The 25,231-nt window shown below is 44.8% G+C and overlaps 1 protein-coding gene across 10 annotated transcripts in view; it reads right to left on the bottom strand.

Annotated features, from left to right (window-relative positions):
- Positions 1 to 16,563: 16,563 nt before the first annotated feature.
- phactr4a (phosphatase and actin regulator 4a) overlaps positions 16,564 to 25,231 on the bottom strand; it is a 46,319-nt gene continuing 37,651 nt past the window's right edge. For all 10 annotated transcript variants that reach the window (XM_076302226.1, XM_076302230.1, XM_076302227.1 and 7 more), the window contains 8 exons: positions 24,215 to 24,791; positions 22,494 to 22,786; positions 21,921 to 22,080; positions 20,868 to 20,923; positions 19,374 to 19,435; positions 18,993 to 19,130; positions 18,639 to 18,715; positions 16,564 to 18,480 (listed from right to left, as the gene is read on the bottom strand). In XM_076302226.1, the coding sequence (XP_076158341.1) occupies positions 18,465 to 18,480; positions 18,639 to 18,715; positions 18,993 to 19,130; positions 19,374 to 19,435; positions 20,868 to 20,923; positions 21,921 to 22,080; positions 22,494 to 22,786; positions 24,215 to 24,791 (1,379 nt within the window). In that variant the 3' untranslated portion in view covers positions 16,564 to 18,464. The remainder of the gene's footprint in view (positions 18,481 to 18,638; positions 18,716 to 18,992; positions 19,131 to 19,373; positions 19,436 to 20,867; positions 20,924 to 21,920; positions 22,081 to 22,493; positions 22,787 to 24,214; positions 24,792 to 25,231) is intronic.

Here is a 25,231-nt window from a genome sequence, read left to right as displayed (position 1 = left end):
TTTGAGCGTCCCACGTGTGGCTCAGTGAGTGTGTTAGCCTGGCCGTGTAGCTGCATCAGTCGTGTTTAATGCAGAGAGATTCAGCGCCGGAAGCTTCTAGAAACATCTTCTGCCAGGTGATTAATCAGCCAGCTGCCGCCTGGACCCTCACTGAAGGGCTTTTTGTCGAGGATGACAGGTGTCTCAATGGCGTGCTTGTGTATGAGTAATTTGTTGAGGCTAAAACTTTTCCAATTTAGCCGACAGACCAGACATACGAAGGATGTAGCCTGCAGGACATGTGCACAAGCATAGTCCTATCTTCAAGATCCAATCTCTAGCAGTTTTACTGATTTTTATTTCTTCCTCATTTGCCCTTTCCCCCTTTACCCTACGCCACCTAAATGGATGGTAAATGCTTGACTGATGGCAAACCAGTGGGTGATTTTGTTATTGAGGACGAGGAGTTAAAAAAACAGAGCCTAGGCCTCACTCACAAGGGGCTAAGTGGAGCTCACGCTGAGCCTGAGGTTAAGGTGACCTGCCCTCAGCATGGGTATTTTCATGAAAGGGAGAGAGAGAGAAGGAGTGAGAGAGCACTGTGGGGACAGTCTCAGGCGGAGCTAGGCTATTGTTGGGGGGGGGGGGGGGGGGCTCAAGCCAAATCTCATCTCAGCTCCCCCTGAAAAATAAAGTCCTTATCATTGTGATTTTGTGAAATCATTTAGTGCTCAAACCATTACTTTTGCAAACCTGATTTTAGCGATTGGATAGGATAAATGATGACAGGCTCAGTTGTAGCCTAGTCAACAGCCTGCTATTTCCTGAACGAGTAGTAGACTTAGGCTATGTCTCTGATTGGTGAGCGCCTCAGGTTGCTTCAGTACGCGCAGACAACTTCGGGGAACAGTCGTCAGAGTAGTAGGCTACCTTCTACCACTGAAAAGGTATGGCTAATGGAGTGAAAATGAAATCTAATCGAATGAACACATTTAAGTAGGCTACAGGTGTAGTATTTGTGGAACCAATCTGTGATTCCCTGATCACAATGATGTCAATTATATCTGATTTAGCCTAGCCTATTCACCACCGAGTCCAATTTGGCACAGTTGGCTACAGTAGCCTGACATTATCCTACATTTGCATACAGTTAGCTTGCGAATACAACAAGTTTTTAAAGTGTGCTATTAAGCCTGCGTTACGGCATGATTCATGGAGTGCTGAAATGTACTATTTTTGACCATTTCGGAACTGTGAAATTCAGCAAATATGTTTTGTGGTTGTAAACTTATTGCAGAATCATCATAACTATTCCATCAGTGTGTGAATGGTAAAATTCTTAAGTGCAAAATAGTTTAGGCTACAGCACCAATATTTTTATCCATAGATACAAATAATCAATTCTAACCACTGGATTTCTGTGTACCAGATTGATAAATTTAAACGTTAAAATATACAAAATGTTCTTCTGCCCCAGTGCAGCTCGAGGTCTAGTGACGCCCCGGTTGGGGGCTGAGCCCCCCCAAAGGTCTGATCCTAGAATTGCCCCTGGGACAGAGAGATGGAAGGAGGGAAGGAGATGCTTTTGTCTCAGCCTGAGCAGTTTTACAAAAAGGGGGGAGAAAAAGAGAGATAAATGGAAGGAGGAAGGTATGGGGGGAGGGATGGAGGGATAGATGGAGAGGCTATTTTCTTTGGAAACAGTGGCTGGCTGTTGTTGACCATGGGGTTCCTCATGGCTCAAAAGATGAAGCCACAAAAGATGAAGCCCCCCACAAACTTGGTCACAAACGAGGCGTGCAGTGCACAGCGGCACCCAAATGTCTACTAGTGGACAGAAGGGCACAAGCCTCCGTGTCAAAGGCACGAAGCAGGGAAGCTGGGGAGTTCCTGGAAGCATCGGAGGCTTTTCTGCCCCATTCTCTGTGTGCTGTTGTGCTGTTTCTTTTTTTTTTCTTTTTTTTCTATCCAGGTCTTTATCCAGCCGCCGCCAATCACGATCTCGCCTCGAGCTCTTTGCCAAGAGCATTTGAAGCGTGCCGGATCATCGGATCGACAGCGCAGACGGTAAGACATGCTTAAAGCTGACAGAGTGGCTTTGGCTTTGGCCTGGCACCAGACACCAGGGGTGTGTGTGTGTGTGTGTGTGTGTGTGCCAAGCAGGTGGTTTGGCAGCAAGGTGCTGAGATTTTTTTAGGGTGGGAGTGGAGAAGGGGAGAATGAGGATATGGGAGTTGAGATTTTGAAGCAAGGGGGGGGGGGGGCTAGAAAAGGAGGTGGAGTGTGTGTGTGTGTGTGTGTGTGTGTGTGTGTGTGGTGGTGGTGGTGGTGGTGGTTGTTTGGGCAGCATCGATCTGTCACTGCCATGCTGCGTGGAGACATAGTCCCATCAGGCTCCCGTCTGTTCGTTCGCTTACCCCCCACCTTGCCTGAGCCCGTCACGGCTGTCACGGTGATATGCCACGGCGTCTGCTCCCTATGCCCCCCCCCCACACACACACACCCAAAAAGACAGAGAGAGAGAGAGAGAGAGAGAGAGAGAGAGAGAAGGGCCCATGTCTGATAAGAGGGGTTGGCAGCCAAGGGAGTGAGTGAGTGTCTCACACTGGAATCGACGCAGGGAAGACAGATGCCACCGGGGAACTTCATCAGTGCACGTCTTCATCGAGTCTGTGACAGAGAGAGATAGACAAGGGAAAGATTGGCGGAAGAAACATATGACATGATTTTATTTATTGATTTCTTTGTCTTTCTCTCTTTATATTCACAGGACATGTGCATGAGCATACCAGTAGTCTATCTCTAGATCCAATCTCTAGCAGTCTCAGTGATTTTGATCTCTTCCTCCCTTACCCTGCTATCTTCCTCCCATGCAGAGACAGAACATTAAAGCATAGTTACCACCCACCAAAAGAAATTAAGGATAATATAAAGAGCAGAAAGTAACAGTCAGCTCACCAAATACACATAGGCTACACAATCTAATACACACCTACGTACTACGTACAAAGACAGATTACTCATTGCAGACCAAACAACAATACTTTAATCCCAATGAGAAGAGTGGTATGGACTGGGTGGTCTCGTGGGGGGGGTTAACCCCAGGACCAGGCAATCAGAGGTGATTCAGAGGCGCTTGTTGTTGCCTTCTCAGCTGCACTTTACTGGGCTGTTGCTCAACTTAACCGTCCCGATGACGGCTGTGAAGCGTCCTCATCTAGGCTCCCTTTATGGCAGCAACAAAAACGTAATGAAAAAAGATGACACTTCACATTTCCTTTTGTTTTTTTTTATCAGACATAATGTACAAATCCTCGCCCACCATACAAATTAGTTGCATTTTTCATATTCTTATAATTCATGAAACAATAAAGAGAAGTTATGAGGAAGGAGAAAGTAGGAGAGAGAAAGTAAAGGAGTGAGAGAATGAGAGAGAGAGAGAGAGAGAGAAAGAGAGAATGTGGGAGGGGAGGGAAAGAGATGGATGGTGAGAGTGAAGAAGACAGAAATAAAGAAAGAAATAAGAAAGAGACTGAGTAAAGGAGCAAAGTAAACTGAGAGAAAGAGAGAGTCATGAAGCAAGGGAGGCTCAAAGACAGAGATACAGAGATAGATAGAGAGTAACAAAGTGAGAGAGAGAGAATGAGAGAGAGAAGAGAAAGAAGGGGGAAGTTAAGAGAGACAGAAAGAGAGAGAAGCCACCTATAAAGGGCATGGGGACTGAAGCCTGATGTACTGGACTGACCCATGCGGTGAAGTATGAGCTCAGCGGGCAGTGAAGGTATAACCAGCATAAATTACGGGCCAGATAGAAGGCTAGCCACTCACTGGCCTCTCTCCATCTCTCATGTTCCCTGCTGGACCTGGATCCATCTGGGACTCCCCAGCAGTCTAATCAACACACACCTATTTACCTCCACATTAATTCCTCTCAGACCCTTCACCACACTGCAGTAGCATTTCCCAGTGAACGCTCCTACTTTCAGGGAATTAAACACACACACACACACACACACACACACACGAGAATGCTCCTACTTTCAGTGAATTAAACACACACACACACACACACACACACAAGAGTAGCCTATAGTACATGTGTGTGTGTGTGTGTGTGTGTGTTGTGGAGGGTTTGCAGCAGGAGAGAGATACAGAGTACACCTCTGAGTACACCTCTGAGGAAGAGTCGACTGTCCACCACTACATCATGCATGAGATTTTCTGAGAAGGGGAAGATTTCCAGTCCATTGGGTCAGCGGTGGAAGATCGCATGACCTAGTCTCAGTGGGATTGTCATGGTTAAACATGTATAAGGCCCATATACATTCTGTATAGTATAGATTCTACACTTGTAAATGGTATATCACTCTATATCCATCTCTTCCCAAGCCCCTATCACATGCAAAGCTGTATGATAACACCAGCTGGTTGTGCAGTATGTGTTGTATAAACCTTAAAGATAATGCCGCTTGGGGAAAAAAAAAACAATGTTTGTGTGGATTTGACGATACAGCATTTGGAATCATCCCTACCGAAAAAAACAAATCCAAAATCTAAAATCTGTTTACGCTAGATAAGCTTTGTTTCCAGCATGAGTGGGCCATCGGACCCATACACACAATCGGGTATTATGTAAACCGCAAAGGTTTCTGCTGCGGCCGTGTGATTGCGACAAGAAAAATAAACAGCTTTGTTGTTAGGCAAGCCAGTCCTTGTCTCCTGTCTCCTGAATCCTCTTGTGTGGGATGATGAAGCTGCTATGTCAGTGCTCTGTTATATGATATGGCCATCTGCAACCTGTGTGACATGATGTCAGCTTTCTTACTGGGTCTTAGTCCTTAGGGCAAAACAAATGGCTCTCAGTTCATTATATCTAATAGCATGTATCAAAGCCTATTAGTGTCAATACAGAAATGTATGCCAGCTTCAAACCCTCAATTGATTCCACAGAATACTTCAGTCTTTTTCAGTACACACATCTAGAACACACACACACACATGTTGCTGGAACACAAACACACACACACACACACACACACACACACACATACAAAAACACACACACACACACACACACTGCTAGCACACACTGCTAGCACACACTACTTTTGGGCAACTTAATCAAGCAATTATATTTCCTTTCTGCATGCAACAACAACATTCCTGTTGAATATGAGGTCTGTAATTTGATTTTGGTTTCACTGCCATCCAAACACAATTGGCTGTGATAGGCTGGGATCGTTTATGGTTTGCCCTGAGCCTTGGTGTCTGTTTTTCATTAGTCTAGACTGAGCACACCTGAGGGGTGTTTTTTTAGAATGTCAGTGGACCGCTATGGACAGAACCATTAGACCATTAGAAGTTGAATTTGATAAACAATGTGTGAGGGTAGAATCACGGGCTGCATCTTTAAAGGACATTAATGAAAGTCATCCCCATGAGACTCATCAATGAAACACTCAGATTTTCTAATTTGGCATACACTTTAAACTACAGTAACTCACAATGACAGACAGTGGCACTGTGTCTATTGAAGCCAGACTTTAGTTTTAAAGAAATCCTCCCGAAGTAATTTAATATGATAATGTATCATAACGGCATCATATGTGCAGTTTCTATCGGTTTTTGTGGCCTGTATAATGAGAACATGACTGTAGCACTGTTACCACTTTGCTCCACTACTCCGCTCTGACACATTCTCAACACTTCTCAGATCTGAACTTTGTACCGCAAGGGCCACTATACTGAGAACAGGAGCCGGCTTGTCTTTGTCGTGGTGCTAATTATCCTCGCTGTGCAAAATGTCACGGTAACAAGCCGGAGTCTCCACTCTCCTTCCCCGAAGCCCTCACCAGCGGTGCCCAAATTAACAAGTTTAACAAAGTTGTTTGTTTCTCAGAGCTTCACCCACTCATTTATTTGATTATTTATTCTGTTTTGTTTGTTTCGTTCGCTTGTTCGAAACTCTTTAAAAACACAAGGGAGACTGCTAATTGGTCGGAACTCAGGAAGCGTGTGGTGGAGGGGCTGGCGGCTAACGACATCACGCTAACCGCGGCCGCGTCCGCCGGTGCACGACACTACACTTAATCAGGGAGGTCTCCGCTCTGGTGCGAGCGGGAAAAACGAAAAGCCATCTGCGGTGGCTAATGGCTTTGAGAGAGAGAGAGAGAGAGAGAGAGAGAGATATTTACTGAACAGAGTACAAGAAAGGATTGGAGTCGCTGGTGGAAAACAAAACTCTCGCCCATATGGAGGAAAATTCCCAGAAGGCACCAGCAAACGACTCCCTACTGTAGGCACTCTTTTTTGCTCTCGTTCTGTGTTGCTAAAACTAAAATGGTGTTGTCTATCATTCCTGGAACATCCTTGGGTGATGAAAAATGAATGCTTGTGAAGATGAAAAATAGCTCCTAATTTATTGTCCATCACTGACACATTCTCACATCCCCCACTTCACTTTTGGGCTGTTTTGGATGTATAGCTCACACACACTGTTAGGCAGCAGTGCTCAGTCAATCGTTCTCTAGTGAAAGGGCTTCTCATTTCTGATCAAGCTGAGCTGTAATATGTGAGACATCATGGCCAAGGGGAAGCCCAAGTCTCTTCTGAAATTGGGTACATGTGGTGCTGATAGGACAACTACTGATGGGAGCCTGCTGTTAGATGGATGGCTTTCCTGTACCTCTGTCTCTCTCTCTGTCACACACACACACACACACACACACACAAAGACAGACAGAAAACAATAAGAGAGAGAGAGAGAGAAAAAGTGAGAGAGGACAGGCCGATGTGTATACACAGACAAATAAACACACATACATACAGTACATACACACACCCACACTCACACACAGAGACATCACTATCATACACACACACACCACAGAGAAGGAGGCACACATAAACACACACACACACGCACACACACAAACACACCCAGTGGAGTACAGGAGAAGAGTGGTGTCATGGTGAGGCAACACAAGGCTCTTTGTCTGGCGTCACTGGTGGTCGGGGTAGCTGCTGAGAGTAGCCTACTAAATAATGAACCGTGAAAATGTCCTTTCAGGCCTGAAAAAAATATATTTTTCAACATGTCTTATCTCAGTCACATAAAATATAAATAAAGTATCACACCCCAGACCTACAGCCTCTGTTACCATACATATATTAACATGCATTACGCATTGTTCATTTGTCAGAAGTGGGCCTGCCTATGCTGCATGATTGGAGTAATCCACAGAGCTGTGTTTGAAATGATACAAGAGAAAATGTGATCTTAGTGGGAAAAGTGACACTGGGTCCAGAGACCCCTGTGCTCCTGCAAAATGCATCCTACCAGATGATGGGAGGAGTCATGGGCCACTGAGAACTCAATTTCAAAGAGAATATGTGAAGTACTCTTACAAAAAAACATTCTGGGTTTCTTCCACTCTCTTGTGCACACACACACACACACACACACACACACACACACACACAATGATAGAGTCCTCTCTCCGCAGTTCGGGGCTCCCCTTAAGTGTGCCTTGATGACCGGAGGGAAAAACACATACTCATGCACACAGACACACACACACACTTACACACTCATGCACACACACACATTTGTATATGGTCCTGCCTCCTCCGGTGTGCCTAGATAAGTGCGGAGCCTCAGGCTGGAGCCCCTGCAGAACATGGGAGACGAGAGACGTCGCTCAGCAGTGGGCAAATTAGAGAGGCGACGAGGGAACCTTGTTAGGCCGCTGCTTTTTAATCACCGTTCCATCTCAGTGACCAAAGCCAGCAGTCGACTCTCGGCGGGAATTACAGCTGAGGTGTGTGTGTGTCTGTGTCTGTGTGTACAGTGTATGTCTGTGTGTGTGTGTGTGTGTGTTGTGGACAGGGGGCCAGCATGTGAGGTATACACACACACACACACACACACACACACACACAGTCATCTCTGCCAAATCTTATGCTTGAGTACCTCTGCGAGTATTCCTCTGGCAATCTTCACCACGTCGGCCATAACGCCCTCCTACACCCCCCCACAGGATTGCTTTCAGTGAAGTCTTCATCACAGCACTGATGGAGGGAGGGATGGAGAGGAGAGAAAGAGAGGAGGAAGAGTGAGGTAGCACTCAACCCCTCCATCTCGCAGCTCTGCATTTCAAAAAGCCCATTAGGGAGAGCCGAGAGGAGCAGCTCCAATAGGCGGTGCATCTTAAAGATTGCATGATCCCCAGCGGTTGTGCTTGGCGAGTGCCTCAAACTAACTCATCCGACCTGCCGCAAGCGGAGAAGATGTGTCTGAAAAAATGGCAAAGGGGCATGATTTGGAAGGAAGGGAGTTTTTTTCCTCCTTTATGTCAGCTTCATTGGAGAAAAGCATCATTTAACTTGAGAGTTCATATTCTCTACTGTGCTAGAAACCAGTTGCGATGAAATGTTGGGGTGTAGTGGTGTGATTGAATGATTCTCATATTTTCAGCAAGCACTTCTGGAAAGAGGGTGTTCAGAAATGGTTCTCAATCAACCACATTCCCTCAAAAAGCTTTCCACTATCCTCAGATAAACAAAGTTTGCTTGACATGTATGTTGTAGTGCATTTCACTGAAGAGCCCATTGGTTCATATGGAGAGAGAATCATTTCAGGGGGATTATCTTGCACCCACCAGAGGACTGGGTGTTTTGACTGACAAAGCAAAAGTCGCGTGTCAAAGAACAAGGGTGTGCTTTGTCACCCACAGTGCGGCTGCAGGTATTGTGTCTGAGAGAGAGAGAGAGAGAAAGGGAGGGAGAGAGAGAGAGGAATGACACATGACATAACAGGATTTGGCATGCAATATATATAGCCCTGATCAAAATTATTGGCACCCTTGACTTTCAATCATGGACATGACCAGGCTGACTGCATAGGCTTCAGTTCAGCATGTTATATGTAACCAAAGATAATTTTAAACTGACAAAGATTTGTGACAAAGCAAATCAAAATAAACACAAGTCTTTCTGTCTCTAGAATGTGAACAGTAATATTGAAGTGATGAAGTTGCAATTGGATAAGAACTCAACACCCACACATGCATGCGCAGGGGAGAGAGAGCGAGAGTGCTCATATGATTGTTGGCTTGTGGTGGTAGCTTCCTAATTCACTGAAGAAACACGCCTATGGTAATTTCCACATCAGATATACACAGGAGAGGCGTTAGCTTCTTACTGCTGTAGGAAGGCCATTTCCCATAGTGGCCAATTAACAAGCAAGCCTATTAAACGCTACACAACATCACGCAGGATACCACAATGCACCACTGGCTGGTGACAGATGCAAACGTGCTGCATGTTAAACCAACGACTCCCCCTAATACCTCCATGGACTCCCCCCCCCCCCCTCCCGCATTGTCATAATGGTTTCTCTGACAGCAAATTTGTTGTCATTCCTTTTCATTGCTGTGGCCATTTATGATCTGATCAGCAACAAAACCAGACAAACCTTTGATGCGGGCACCCACAAATTCCAACAATTCTTCCATTTGATCCTCTATGTTGGTGTGGGTGAATTTATGATCAGAAACATAGCCAAACAAGCGACAAGATATCTCATCTCAGAGTCAATTCAGGTCACATCATGACCCTAAGTGTTCATGCAACCCAGGGTACACTGGCCTGTAAATCGTATATATAGAATGTTTCTCTCTGCAAAATTATAAACCCTTGTGCACACGTTTTGCCATATCCAAATTGACTTTTCTAATGGCATTTTTATGCTCGGATACTCTGTCTTTGAGACGTCCAACAGATGTGGTGTGGCTTTTCTACACTGTATGCTTGCCAGTCACATTCCCTCACCTCTGCTACCAGTTCTGAATACTTTGACACCTACAGTTTCCTCCATCACATCTTCAAAGGGAATAGCTAAAGTAGACAATGTGCTCACACTCCGAAAACAACACCATGTCTGGTCATAACAACACATTGTAGAACCACCAGCAGCATTTCCAATCCTGTGCTTTGTCCCATCTTCCTGTATTTGTTGGAATTTTCTAAGCTTTTTACACAAACAAAATTCTACTGTCCCTGTCATTTGCCGGCAAAGAGTTAACTTCAACTCTCAAGAAAACACGTCAGTGATATAAAAACTGGATTGTCTCCAGGTGTCTCTGGGTCAGGTTAGTTTTACAACCGAATATGCAGAATATGCTTTAAAGAGCCATGATCCATACATAACTTACAGCTTCTGTCTCCACATGTTGATTGAGGTTCTTTGGAGCTGGAAGAACATCATACAGTGATGCTCCAGGCTTGTGCAAAATTCCAAATTTTAGCGTGGGTCTCCATTCAATTCATGAATTAGAATTTGAATAGAACTGGCTCCGCCCCACAGGAAGTTGAATTTGAATTGGGATGACAGGAAGTGAATTAAATTCTTGAGACACCACTGTTAAACATTTAGCAAGTTTGTTCGCCCACAAAGCTGGTTGCCATCTGTCTCTTCTCCTGTGCTGTAGACTTACTTACCAACCATACTTACTGTTAGCCCGACCAAATCCTCCTTACTGAACATGTAATGAGGAGTAGGGCTAGCAGTAGAGCACTCTCCGGTTGTTGTATCAGCAGATGAGGAGGACGTGAGCAGTCACTGACATGACTCATTTAGGCTCACAGGTGAAGGGGAGCACTTACCTAGCGTTCATGGGCTTCGGAAAAACCTTTTTCCAAGGCAAAACATCATCATTCCGCGTCATTCACGTCACGTAATGTGTGAGTCAGAGGTCGGTAACTGGGGCTAAACCTAGCGTTCATGGGCTTCGGAAAAACCTTTTTCCGAGGCAAAACATCATCATTCCGCGTCATTCACGTCACGTAATGTGTGAGTCAGAGGTCGGAAACTGGGGCTAGATTTTGCTAACAGAGTTGCCCAGTTAGGGGCTCGTCATCACTTTTGTCGTCACGTTGTAGTTCGTTTGTAGTCCTTTCATGTCCAACAGTTTTAATGTGAACAGGAATCTGCCTTTTTTGTCACTTGAAAGCTGCATATCTTTCTTTCACAAGCGTCTTACACTATATTTTAAGCAAATACAGTTGTTTATTTAAGATTAGTGAGTGTATGTTTTAACCTTTGTTGTGGCATCCATGTTTGTCATACCCTCCGACGGCAAAGCACATGAACACTTGCTGTGGGAAAAACAAAGTAGCCACGGGGGCGGTCCTTGTCTTCCGAAGTGCCTTGAAGGCACCATGAATCTAGCTTGTTGAGCTCAGTGATGCTTTTGTGACAAGGCACGGCATTTTTGAAAGCAATACATTTCCATCCAGACCTTCACAAAATATGACAGCTATGCAAATAATCATGAATAAATATTCATAAAATAAATTAAAAACACACTTTTTGTGCTTTCCTTTTATTGGTGGATTCTCCTGACCTTGGCCTGTTGAACCCTATTTGGTTTACAGCCAGGCTACGGCGAGTGCACAGCTAAAGGGTTCCATTCGTGGAGCGAATCAGCAAAACATTGTAGTTCACTTGCAAAAGCTAACACACCTTGCTTAACTCTTCACACCTTCGTAAAAATGGTGTTTTCATATCAAACAGTAAACACAAGCCATCACAATAATAAGCACACAATGTGCCAACTACACACTGATGGTATGAATAAAAAACACATCTGGCTTTTGCTTTCTCTGTGCACAAGGTAGGCTATGTCAGTTTGATGTCATACTTTTGTCATAATTCATAGTAAACATACAGGGATCGATCTAAACTTCAAGTATTGGTGTTTATTTACACACATCAAAACAAACACAAGTGTGTTTTTCCAAGTCAAAACACAAAATAGCAATTTCACTGAAAAAAAAAATCAGTCTACATCGTGTCGTCTCTCAAAATTTCGTCTACATCACATGCAATGTCCTCAAGGCACCGGGGAAAATATCTGGAATGCCGTATCCAGGCCTGACAAGTCAATATCCCCACATTTAGACTGATTTTTTTGCCTGTAAAAGGGCTATTTCTTACTCTTCTTACCCCTCTTCTTCCCCCTCCTCGTCCTCCCCTTGCTCCTCCTTGTCCTCTTCCTCTAACTTCACCTTGTCCTTGTCGTCCTCTCGCTTCTTCACCTCTGCGTCCTCTTCCTCCTCCTCCTCCTCTTCCTCCTACTTCTTCACCTCCACGTCCTCTTCCTAGGCCTCCTCTAATTCTCACTCTTCTTACTCTTCCTGCTCCCTCCATTGTACTCCACACGGACAGCTGTGGCTTGTTTACACTGCTTAATTATCTAAAACAATTTTCATGATGTGACAGTGTGCCAGACAGTTGGCAAAATAGTGTAAATAATAGGCATAGATGTGTATAGTTTTGCTAGGAGTGTGTTGATCATTTGGAAATTGAGTGTAAAAGCAGTGAGTTGTGTTTACAGTTATGCAAAAAGAGTGCCGTGCAGTGGATTGTACCTACAGTTTTGCAAAGTGTGTGTTACAAAATTGCAAACTGAGTGCAAAGCAGTGTTTGTGCTTTTAGTTTTGCAAACTCAGTGAGTGGTTTTGCTATACAAATGAATAGTTTTAGAAATTGTGCTATAAGAATCACGGTTAGCGTTTAAGCATTTAGAAAAAAACTGTAAGGACAGGTGACTATAGTATTATTCCTAAAAAAGGAACTAATTTAGATTTTAGATTGAGGACCTAATTTAGATTCATCAGCATGCCATTTTTCTTTTAGTTCTTCAGTTTTAGACATTTTATTTCATATTCTGATCAAACAACATGGGTTCATTTGCATTTATTTCAGAAATTATTCTAAATTTTCAACTTAAAATTCAGGGCTGCCAATGCCTCTAACCAGGACGACGCCAACACATCAGAAGCCATTTTGTGTTCATGAACTCCTCTGGACTGCTGATGACCACCCTATGTCCTTTGTGGTCTGGGAATCCTTGATATTGTTTAGTTTTAATTTGGGACATGACCAAACCGCACAGAATTGCACAGGAATGGTTTGCATCAGCTAGTGGAAATTGGTTCTGCTGAGAAACTGGGTTTTTTTGTGCCCCTGGCATCATCGTGATGTAGACATCCTTAATATGGATATTGTATGGACATCACTGGAATAATTTTAAACAGTCTAGCAGTGCAAAAACAGCAAATGTAAGTGTTTAACAACTGGGTAAATGAATATATAGACACCAAAATACATAATTACCAAAACACTATTGGTTTAAAAAAATGATTTAGCTAATTTTCTCAACCTTTTCTTATCCAAACAAAACAAATAACCCCATTTTAGGGTTTTCCATACACAAAACATACGAGTTCAACACTCTCTAATGCATCTGTGTTGACAGTGCATGACAGACTCCTCCATGTCCTAAGTGAAAATGACTGATGATACATACAGGCTCCCAGTCCCTCACTGATGAGTCATGATGTTAGCACAACACAATCTCTTCACCTCTTCAGACCCCCATCTCCATCCTTCCTCTCCCGCAGTGGCCTTTCCAGACGTTTTGACTAGGGTGGCCGTAGTGGGGCACTGATTAATTGAGGCAAAACATCCAGATAAACAGAAACAGGCTCACAATGTTAAATGAGCACAAATACATTTGGAAAAGCATCAACCAGACACTATGCTTGACAATTGAAGGACAAAGGACAAAGACTATCACATCAAATTTCTTGGTATTTAAAAAAAAAATGCAAATACAAATAAACACACATATTAAAGTTAATTATCTAAGTTGTCTATCATTTATGCTGTGCTATGTCCAAGACAAATTCCCCCATGGGGACATTAAGATATCCTATAAAGATATTCTATTATATTCTACTTTATTCTAAAAAACAGAGAGGAGCCCTTAGGGATGATTGACAGCAATAAACTCACCTGTCTTCCTCCACCAGGATATTTAGGCCGGCCTCCTTATCTATACGTCACATGCCCCGGTGTTCGCAAAATTATCCCTCCTCCTCCCCCTACTCCATTTCACTGATAGCCCAGTTACTTACACAGGGGGTGCAAGCGGCTATCACTCTTATCACAATCTCCACGTCAGGCATTCCAGGACCATGGCCAGCTACCATGTCAAACACGCGCTTCACTTATACACTGAGCATAGCAATCATACCGACGGGCGAACTAGAGAACAATATCTATGGCCGTCTATTTCTGTAGCTGTTCAAATAATTTGACCTTTTTTTCTGAGCTGGCAAAGAGCTTATCAATGTCCTCCAAAATCAAATACAAATCAGCAAACACTTCTCAACTAAATACTTAACATATTCTTTAATGAAACAGGAATGAAATAAACCCCAATGAAAGATTTACCTTAATCTAAACTATTGCGTAAGGTCTTTAAAAATGGTTTGTTGGTTAATCTATCTAATGAGGTAGGGTCTATGAAAGCATAACATTACATTCATCATGCTACAGATCCTAAGGCCAATTAAATCCCATTTCTCAGTTTTAGACCCTGTCCCATTTCTCATTCTTCCCCTACCCCTTGTCCCTCGAACAAGAGACATAAGGGTGAGAATAACCCCCTTGGAAATGGGACACCACTAGCATACCATACTAGCCTGGAGATTCCAGACCCAAATCCGAAAGATTAAGGGTCTGGCCATGACTAATAAAAATGGCCCAACTCAAGGGGTGGCACCAAGAATGCATTGAATTGAATGAATGCAGAACGGCATGCAATTGGATAAAACTACGACCAATGTTTCATACTTAAAACAGTATTATCATTAAACGCTACTACAAAAGTAGGCCTAAAATTAACACTTAAATAACCTTGAAAATGTATCAGGTAGGTAGAATAGGCAGGAAGAAAATTTAGCCTACATGACGTGATTTAACACAGACGCAATACTGGTTTGTGTGTGATTAGATAAATAGGCACTGGCAGATGCCATAGGTAGATATAAATCTGGCTCCGCCCCACTCCTCCCTCTCTCTCTCTGTCTGTGTGGATGGCAGGTATCATTACTGGAGATGTGTACTGAAGAGGACAGGAGGAGAGGCGATTAGAGTCTTCCATCATTGCAAACCTGTCACAGCAAAGAGACTCTGCCCTCATCATCCTCGGGGGTGGGGGGGGGGGGTTGAGAGAGAGAGAGAGAGAGAGGGCTCCTCAGTATCTGCAGGCCAGCTCTGCAGGGCTTTTCTTTTTCTATCTGACTCTCTATTACTCCATCAATTGCTAGGTTATGTAACTGTTCAACAGGCAGATTGGTGAAAGTAAGATGAGATGTACAGTATGGAAGCACATGTGGGATTCTATTAGTCACTGAGCAGTTATTCACGGAGTCTATACTCCATGCATAGGACAGCGACAACCAGAACTCCACTCCGCCTATTTCATTTCATTATGTGGGTGGGCAGTGCACAAAGGCCGAGCTACTCGTGTCCAAGTGTCCGGCTGTGTTAACGCGGCAAGTGTGCAAAAGCGCTCAGTGGTTCTCAAAAACTCGTATCTTGGCGAGAGGAGGGGATGTGCCGATGCAGACTCTACATAAAGCCCATTCCTTTTTCTCCCCAATGCAGCAGTACAATGGCAACAGTGTTGACTATTGAGCATTCACACTGAACTGTGATCACTGGCATACAGCAGGTGGACTTAATGGTCCTTGGGAATCCCACCTATTTCAGTGTTTCCACTTGTGAACACATACTCCAGTATACACACTGTGATAGCTCAAGAGGTTAGTTCAGCAGCCACACACTCCTTCCTTGCCCCATACACACACAAACACTCACTTGATTGCTTGATTGCCTGACCACTGTGACTGGAAAACAATTAGTAGGAACAGTGTGAGTGTGTGTTTGCTACAGTGCTAAAAATGACATGATCCACATAAATCAACCTAAAAATGTCTGAAGAGGTATTAATTAAGAAGACAATGACATGCACTTCAAAAACAATTCCTCTCAAGGGCCATGGCCTATTGGCTAAACACACACATGAAACACTAAGGGATAAAAGGAGAGTGCATCAAGCTCTCAGAGAAAGAGAACACCAAGCAGACCCATATTCATTGAAGGTCCGGGGGGCATGATAATATTGCACAGTGGTGACAGAGCCAGACCAGCGAGATGTTGCTAACTGCAACTCTACCACCTCATCCACCCACTGATAGAGAGGAGAAAGTAACCAGGTCAATTAAAAGAGCGGGTGATGACTATTTAATGTTGTTAGCCAATATTACCCCCTGCTGGTGAACAGGAGAAGTGCAGCAAGCTGCCTTGCAACTGTATGAACAAGCGGTGATTGGCCCTGCAGACACGGGATGTGAGATATTGACTAACATTTGGGGACCCAGATACAATGCACTGAAAATGTGAAATGCTTTGTTTCTTGAAGAATGCAAAGCAGTGTATTGGTTCGGTTAGCCCTGTGGTTGCACCAATAAATGAACAAACGAGTATTTAAAGAGTGTTTAAAGTATCCTAATCAAACATCATTTAATGTTTCTTTGTTGATGTTTACTCAACGACTAATTACAAAGTTGTGACTAAAAGTCTGCTCTGCACTAAAATGGAGACACATGCAATTGAAAAGTCTTAGACACTTTTAAAAGTCTGTGCACTAAAATGAAAACACATACAAATGAAGTCTTTGAAACTTTTAATTCAGTTGTGGATTGACCATTCATTAGTAGTTGAAACATATTTCTTTATGTAAAAAACTATACAACATTAAAATAAATCTTTTTTTTTTAAACCAGTCTGTCATATTGCAGTTATTACCGTATCAATATGGTCAATATTTGTGCTTATAAAACAACATACTGAAACATTTTAATTACATTTAAAACAAAACTGGACATTGTGAGGACCTTACTACCGGTTAACATGCAGTACCATCAACCAGTTAAAAAAAACAAATGCCTTGAGGAGTTTGTTTCCTGTCAGTGGTGAGAGGCAGAAGCAGCATCCCATTACATGTCCTTGCAGCCTTGCATCCTTCAAAGGGCACTTTGAAGGGTCAAGGAACCGTAATTATTAAGTATTAGAGGGGTGAACAAGGGTGTAAGTGTATAAGGAGTTAAAGGGGTGAAAGAATAAACCACGAATGGGACGTTATTACTGCCCTGCCTCTCACAACACGTCATGTGTGATACCCCAAAGCACAGTTTGAGGGTGCAAGGTTATGAATCTACGTAATGGGATGGAGCCTTAGTGTCTTTAATGCTAACCTGTGGCCTTACTAAACCACCACCACCTCCCCCACCCCCTTTAGAATTGACAATCTCAGTTCCCAAGTGGCCCAGCTCATCAGGAGCACCTGATTGCGCGTCATGTGACAGGCAAAAAAAAGACTTTTGATAAAAAAAACGCGGGTTCGCAGACCCCAGAGGCCACCTGCATCTGGCCCTCATCTGGTACTGACCTGGCCCCGATCCGGCTGCAGACAACCTGTGTGATCGGAGACGCTGGTCAGTAATGAAAGTCGTATGTAATGTATTTGGAGGTGTCAGAGGCTAGGCCATCAGAGGAACTGACCTAGAGCAGGTCTAGAACCCCCTTCTTAACCAATAGTACCAGTACAGTACCGTGAACCATTTCAGTGCCCTGTGTGAGAGCTTGCTCCGAACTCTAGTGCCTGACTGCTGGGGGCTAGTCTTGGGTTGCGTGTGTAGTGCTATACCACTGATGATGTAGTACTGCTGCGCTCTAATCTAAAGCTGCTATCCAGTTCAGTATGTGTGTTTCTGATAGCCAGTAACAGGGACCGGGTGGATACCGTGTCAGACAACATATAAGGCAGAGATGCAGTAATGCGCAACACAGTCTCTCGCTCTCTCAAACACACACACACACACACACACACACACACACACTCTTACACACACACACACACATACATACTCTTACACACACATACACACACACAGTCACATAGCTTGTATCACATTCTCATTGACATGACTCCTTACTGTCATCGTCAGTAGACCAGCAAATCATCATCGCTTTCAGCATATTCACAGGTATTCCAGATTCCTCAGTAAAAACGACTGCAAATTATCATTAAATGTCATCGAAAAACAGACCAAGGCCACTTGAATGGTGTAGTCTTGCATAAGAAATAGGGCTGACTTGCCACAACAGTATCACAGTAATGGGCACAACAATGGACTCAATTACCCAGAATGGACTCAATTTCCCAGAATTCCACTCCACTCTGCTATGTGCTTCCTGCCCTTGGCCCTCTGATCACATGCTTGTATTGGCCATGGCCAGTTAAGTAACCATGAGGTCACTGGTTGTACCCTGGCTGGGACGGCAGTCCACTCCTTACGAATGACCCATGTGAGGTGGGCAGTGTACCCCTTCAGGTTTGTCCCCAGTCCCACTCGTCATCTTCTACAGTCCTTGTCTAGTTAGGTGGGCAGGGAGGTTGGAGGACCCTCGTATCCCAGAGGGCTTTGAGGCGGTGGGTCCGGGGTGCAGGGGTTATGGGTGAAGAGGCTGGATGCCTCTGGACCCTCCAGTGACGCTGTATTACACTTTATGGCCGATGGAACCTAAACATTCAGAGAAGTCCATCGTTATCCATCATGCATGTGTGCGCATGTATGTATATGTAGAGTACGTGTGTATGTGTATAGGAGCTTGGGTCTTTGTTTATAGGTCACTGTGTGTGTGTGTGTGTGTGTGTGTGTGTGTGTGTGTGTGTGTGTACCTTGTGTAGATCCTGCTCTCCTCATGAACCTCCATCTCTGTGCTCTTGAAGTCATTGAGCTCTTTCCTGATGGCAGCCTGGACACAGAAACACACCATCATCATCATCATCATCATCGTCATCATCAGAATCAGATCAGATACTCTGACTCAGAGATGACTCAGATAGTCTGATTCAGATCCTAGATGGAATAAATGCTATCGAGGGTTATTACACAGCTTGAGAATACAGACTTGAGAATGCTGCCAAATACTCCACTTATGTTAGAACACTGTCAAAAGAATGACACAAGACACCTTACACTAAGTGTCCCTTCATATTAGGAGTGTCAATGTGCTTGGGCGGAAAGGAGACCTTGTCTGCGGGGGTGAGTTTGGTCCAGGGTTTGTCCGCGCGCCGGTCGTAATCGTGGGCGTCTGTACACTCCACGTACTCGTTGAAGCGCAGGATCTTCCTGGCCTGCAGCTCGGCGACAGTTGGCCTCTGGGACAGCTGTGTGATGCGCACAAACACACATTAGATACAGTCAAACCTAAGCAAGTGTATTTACAGCCTTAGAGTAGAAAAAAAAACTCTCTTCAGCAAACTAACAGGAGAATGTTTAATCAGTGTTTTCCAAATCCATATTTATGTGCTAACTGCTAACCTTTTACACATCACATCAAACAATGTCTTTGCTTTGTGAGATGATTAGAAGTGTGTTAGAATGTATGTGTGTATGTGTGTGTGTCCTACCTTTCTGGTGAGTCTGCGTTTGATCTCACTCCTCTCCAGCCGCCGCTCCTCATCATTCATGGCTGCAAGACAGAAAAAGACAGAATATCTCATCAGGACAGAGGGAGAGAGAGAGGGGGGGGGAGAGAGAGGCACTATAAAGTATAAAGTTTGTGAAAGAAGAGAGAGGGAGAGCAATATCAAAATCAAAAGGGGTGTGTGTGTGTGTGTGTGTGTGTGTGTGTGTGTGTAGGAATGAATGCAACGGGAGAGAGGAGAGAGGAGAGAGAGAAAGACAGACAGACAGACACAGAGAGAGAAAGAGAGAGAGACAGAGAGAGAGAGAGTACTGAAAGAAAGGAACAAATAAAACCCTCAAACTTAAACTAGAAAAAAGAGAGTTGATGTTGTGGTGGTAAACATCCATATTAGGACCTCGTAACGAGTCTGTTTGGTGTTCTCTTCTGCACTACTTTGTTTTCAGTTTCTCAGTTAGTTTTCCTCCCAAGAGGAACAGGAGGCCTTAGAACATGTTTGTAGAAATACATATGTTTTAACTATGCCTGGGCATACCTGCCGGCATTTAGCTTTCAAATTATGGGAGATTACATAACCCATACGGGTGTTAACGTAATCCACTGCTTTCAACCAACTTGTTCTTGATTGGCTACTTTAGCAGTTCACACAGCAAGCATCAATAAAACAACAAAGGCAATCCCTGCATCATGATCTGTGTTTCATACTGCAGCCTACACTCCTTGCAACACTGTATTCCGATCATTGCTTTTAGCTCACAACCCACCTGCTGCCTGGTAGCCTGCACATTTAAAACAAATGTGTTGTCCCTATCTGAGCACAGAGATGTGTTAAAAAACAACACAAGTTGTGTTATTTTCAACACATATTGTGTAACAAATAAAATAAATAAGTAAACAACACAAACTTTGCTGTCAGGTTTTTTGGCAAAAGGCTTGAAATTGCATGAGGAAAGTAATTTGTATGTGTAGGTATTTCATACACTGTCTGGCAACCCGGGAATTGTCAGACTAACAGACAAAATGAATGGATCCGTGAGTTTATAATGAAGTTTGATGGTCATGTGAATTACGGGAGTTTTCTGGGGGAAATAACAAATCGGGAGCGCTTCTGGAGATGACCTTGAAACACGGGAGAAAGGTATAGTTGGCAGGTATGAATTGGTGTGAAACATTATCTTCCTTGAAGCAACTGTTTGTTCTGAGAGTAAAGTTTGAGATGGCTTGGCCACAAGGGGGCGCTAGTGTCTTTATGAACATCGGATCCCTCCTCAACAGTGATTTAGTGGTTGCCTAGGAATGCACAGGTGAAGGACATTTTGTGACAGAAGAGAGGGAGATAAGTGCCCTGTAAAGACATTATCAGAAAGTGAGTTGGAGATGGAAGGGAATGAGGAAGGGATGAGGAAAGGAAGAGGAAAGAAGAGAAGAGAAGAGAAGATAAGAGAAGAGAAGATGAGAGAAGAGAAGAGATTCTCACCAGGCAGAATGTTCCTCTGCTCGAGCTCCTGAGCGGTGGGTCTCTGACTTAACCTCCTGAGAGGAGAACACACACACACACACACACACACACACACACACACACACACACACACACACACACACACACACACACACAATAGCACAAATCAGACAGACTTGTCAAGAATGCCAAACACAGTCATTTTAACTTCTGGGATGACACTTTTTTATTCACAACAAATACCTACTCTCAGTACAGTACAAATAAAACCTACAGTTTAAATCATACTGTATCTATTAACAGTACATGATTTACCCCTATGAGTTAGTGAGAACAGCTTGAAGGACAACTCCAGCCTCAGCACAACCTAGGATGTTCTTACTCGTCATCATCCCATTTTTGGAAGATAACAAGTGTAAACGTTTGTTAGGGACAAAAACAACCTGACTCGGAGTAGTTTTCAGTAAAACTGGAAGATGCATACATCGAATATACAAATTAAATAGCATAAAGCGATAACCTTCGGTGCACTGTTTGTTCAATACCGTTTTTGGGCTTTCGGTAATCAACTTTGAAAGACTTCTCCTCGCAAGATGGCAGAGACAGGATGAAGAATTAAGGTAATGCACTGACTGCACAAACATTCCTTTTTAACACCCTTGCTGTATACTAACAAAGTGTAAATGACTTGGGTTTGACTGGCCTGATCCTCTACACAGTGGCACAGAAGTGTACTGACTTGTTGAGCACTGTCTGACATAGCTGAGCTTGCCCACAAGGCGATCGCTATATGTTATTTCACAAATATGCTGGTCATAATCAAAACTGCTCCGATTAACGCCGGTTTGGTCCCTCATGAAAGTTTACACTCATTATCATCCTAAATCTAGGTTGTTTTTACACCAGAGTTGACCTTTAAGACAATGTAGCACAAGTTCCCCATTACGCTGTGAGCCAACAGCTGACAGAAAAACTGCATATGACAGCAACGCAACAAAAACATGGAATGAACAACTGCAGCAAACCCATATGACAGACACAGAGACAGACACCGACACACAGACAGCCTACCGTGTGAGCGTAGAGCCGATCTTGCTGCGGATGGCCTCCCACTGCTCGCGGTTCCTCCAGCCGTTGCCGTTCTCCTGATTGGGGTCCTGCAGCTGCTGCTGCTGCTTCTCCAGCTTCAGAGCCAGAGTGTCCTTACGCTTCACACGGTCCGCCAGACCACCTGACACACACACACACACACACACACACACACAACTGCAGGTTACCAGAGAGAAACACACCTCGGCACTCAAATCAAACAGAATGACTTGTAATTACATTAAAAGCCGCTTCACAATTGCATGAAAATGCCTTGCATTACAGCAGAGGTTCTGTTATCTGGATTGACAGAAATTTTAAAACAATGACATAAAAACGTGGCGGTGCTATACATCACGTCACGCCAACCTGACATTAAAATGAAAAAAAGACTAAAAAAATAGATAATGACGGAATTTGTACAATCCTGACGGACAATGAGAACATCTAATGCAACCTCTGCATTACAGCTGTGTTACCAGCTGATTTTCATTTCGGCGGCCATGTTTACGGGTTAGAACATTCACATTGCAACCAAAGGTCAACTATCCTTACCTGTCGGAACATCCTCATCTTCATCGTCATCCCTGTAGAGGATAGGTCCGTCCGAGTCCGAGTCGGTCTCCTCCTCCTTGTCCACCCGCTCTTCGTCCTCCTCGTCCTCGCTGTCCCCAGGGCCAGTGGCCTCGGGGATGACGGTGACGCGGGGGTCCTCCACCATGCCGCGGCGACTGCGCGGCTCCAGGGCCGGCTGGAGGGGGTGACGCGGCGCGTGGGCCGAGCGCTGCTGCTTACGCATCTCCTCCTTAGCCAGCTCTTCCTCCATGTCAAAGTCATCATCCTCAGGCCTGGAGAGGGGGAACGACGGGGGAGAGAGAGGGGGGGGGGAGAGAGGGGGAATGATGGGAGAGAGAGTGAGGGAGAAAGGGAGGAGGAGAGACAGCAAGATATGAGAGAGGGAGAAGGAAAGAGAAAAGGAGAGAGCGGCAGAACGAGGAAGTGATAGAGAGTGGGAGAAAGAGGGAGGGAGAGTGGGGGAGAGAGGGGGAAAGGGTGGAAGGTAAGGGAAAGGCAGAGCAATGGGAAAAGAAGGGACAGAAAAGACAAAAAAGAAGAAGGGTAAGAGAGCGAGGGGAGGAGCAGAAATGGAAGAAAGAGAAGTGGAGAGAGAGAGAGAGAGAAAGAGAACAACAGTTAAACATGTGTCGTTATGACGACTTCAGACGACCCCGTACCATAAAGACACTTGAGCTACAGTACATAAGTAATGCAGCCAGAGAGCAGCACTCTTGCTACTTCTTCACAAGCATGTCTCAAAGCAGCACGTCATACATTGTTATGGAGACACAAACTCCGTTACCACGACAGCAACAACAACACAGCACAGAGTTAAACAGAGATACCAGCAACCCAATGGCTGGCAGAATAGCTTCAAGTAACTACAGTTTAAAGTAACCGGAAAAATGAAAATGCAGAATTTCAAGTAATCAGGAAACTACATCTTTAATCTAACCTCAGCAGCTGCAGAAAACAAAATGACAACGGTAGGGGAAACCGCTATTAAAGATGCAGTCCACTATTCCAATGCAAAACATAACGGAGCGTTAATCAGTCAGTGATGTGTATTGCAGAACTACAAAGGTGGTTGTGGCAATAGCCATGCACTATCCAATCTAATCAACACACATTGCTTTGCTGATCAGACACAAAGTAGAGTGCTGGGTACGCACATCCAGCAACTTTTATAGGTGCTAGATCAGGGGTGTCAAACTCATATTAGGCAGTGGGCCAGATTTGTTGGAATGAGACCTCATGGGGGGCCGTCATTGTCATGGTCATTTTCATCTCTCTGCATTGGTATCAGTGTTGTTAAATGATATACTCCTTTACTACACCCACTCATGAGCAAACAAGTACAAATCATTTACTCGTCATATCCTGCTCTTTCTCTCGTGAAACACCCTACTTCCATGTCAGATTTTTGGCCTCTTCCTTCCTGAAGATGGTTTGTAGTGCTAGGTTTATTGAGTTTATCACAGATATTGCTTATTACAAATTGTTGAAGACAGCTGGATGTGAATATATTTTCTTTCTAATTTTCCCTTCCTACCCAAAACCTCTGGGGGGCCATATGAAACCTGCTGGCGGGCCTGATCTGATCTGACCTGATCTTATGTTTGACACCCCTGTGCTAGATCAAAGCGTAACTATTCCGAAGGTACAAATCTGTGTTAGACACTCCCAGAAACTTTAATGGAAAAGCCAAAGACACTTACAGCCTGAGGGGCTCGATGGTGATGGGCAGTGAGTGGCGTCCGCCCGCCTCCAGCAGGATGTCGGGCGGCTTGTCGAAGAGCAGCGAGTGGGCGCGCTGCGAGCCGTCCGGGTTGGCCACCGCGGGGCCAGGGCTGGCCAGCGCCCGCGCGATCAGCAGGTGCAGCGGGAGCGGCGGCTGGCTGGGGGGCTCCGTGGTGGGGCTGGGGGGGTCCGTCGTCACGGTCACCTGCGGGGCAGGGGCAGGTTTGGCCGGGGGCTGTGGATGGAAGTGGACGCGGGGCGGAGAGGGGGGTATGTGGACCGGCGGTGGCGAGAAGGCCGGAGGAGACGGAACTCCGTCGTCCTCGCCGATGGTGCCCGTGGCGGCGGAGGAGGAGGAGGAGGAGGAGGAGGAGGGGGCAGGGAGGGGCACGGGGGCAGACCGGGCCGAGGACGAGCTCTCGCTCTGACCGGCCGGGGCGGCGGGCGGCTCCTCGGAGTGGCGCTTGGTGACCGGCGTCGTCCTCTTGGGCGGAGTGGGCGGCGAGCGCTTGACGGGCAGCAGGTTGGCGCCTCCGGCCGCCTGAGACAACTCCGCTGTGGGGAACAAGAAAAACGATAGAAGAGAGGGATGAGAAAGGAAAGAGTGAAAGAACAACAGAACAAGAACGTGATACAAGAGGACACAGAGAAGCAGAGTGTGTGTGCCAGCACAAGCAAAGTACTCAGCTCTCACACACATTAGACTATAAGCCTTTGGAAGAGTGGCAACAAGAAACAGAAGAAAATGAGGCTCTCTCACACTCTGTTAAACACTCGGCTTAATAGGCTGATTAATAGAGCAAGACAGTGTGGAATATGGCAGAGCAAACAGGAGGACAAAACTACACACAACAACAGACAACACTGGCAAACTCTTCTGTGGACAGACGCCCAACAACATGCTTTGTCAGTATAGTTAGTAAATGGCTATATGAACTGAGTTTGGCCTAGTCGGACACTGCTGACCACTACAGAGATGGCGTGAGAGGGAATCT

The sequence above is a fragment of the Alosa pseudoharengus genome, unplaced genomic scaffold (genome assembly GCF_046254945.1).
Source record: "Alosa pseudoharengus isolate Yale_2024_CS ecotype anadromous, Long Island Sound unplaced genomic scaffold, YU_APseudo_1.1 YU_APseudo_1.1_scf_23, whole genome shotgun sequence".
Classification (NCBI taxonomy): Eukaryota; Metazoa; Chordata; class Actinopteri; order Clupeiformes; family Clupeidae; genus Alosa; species Alosa pseudoharengus.
This window is presented reverse-complemented; position numbering and strand designations above follow the sequence as displayed.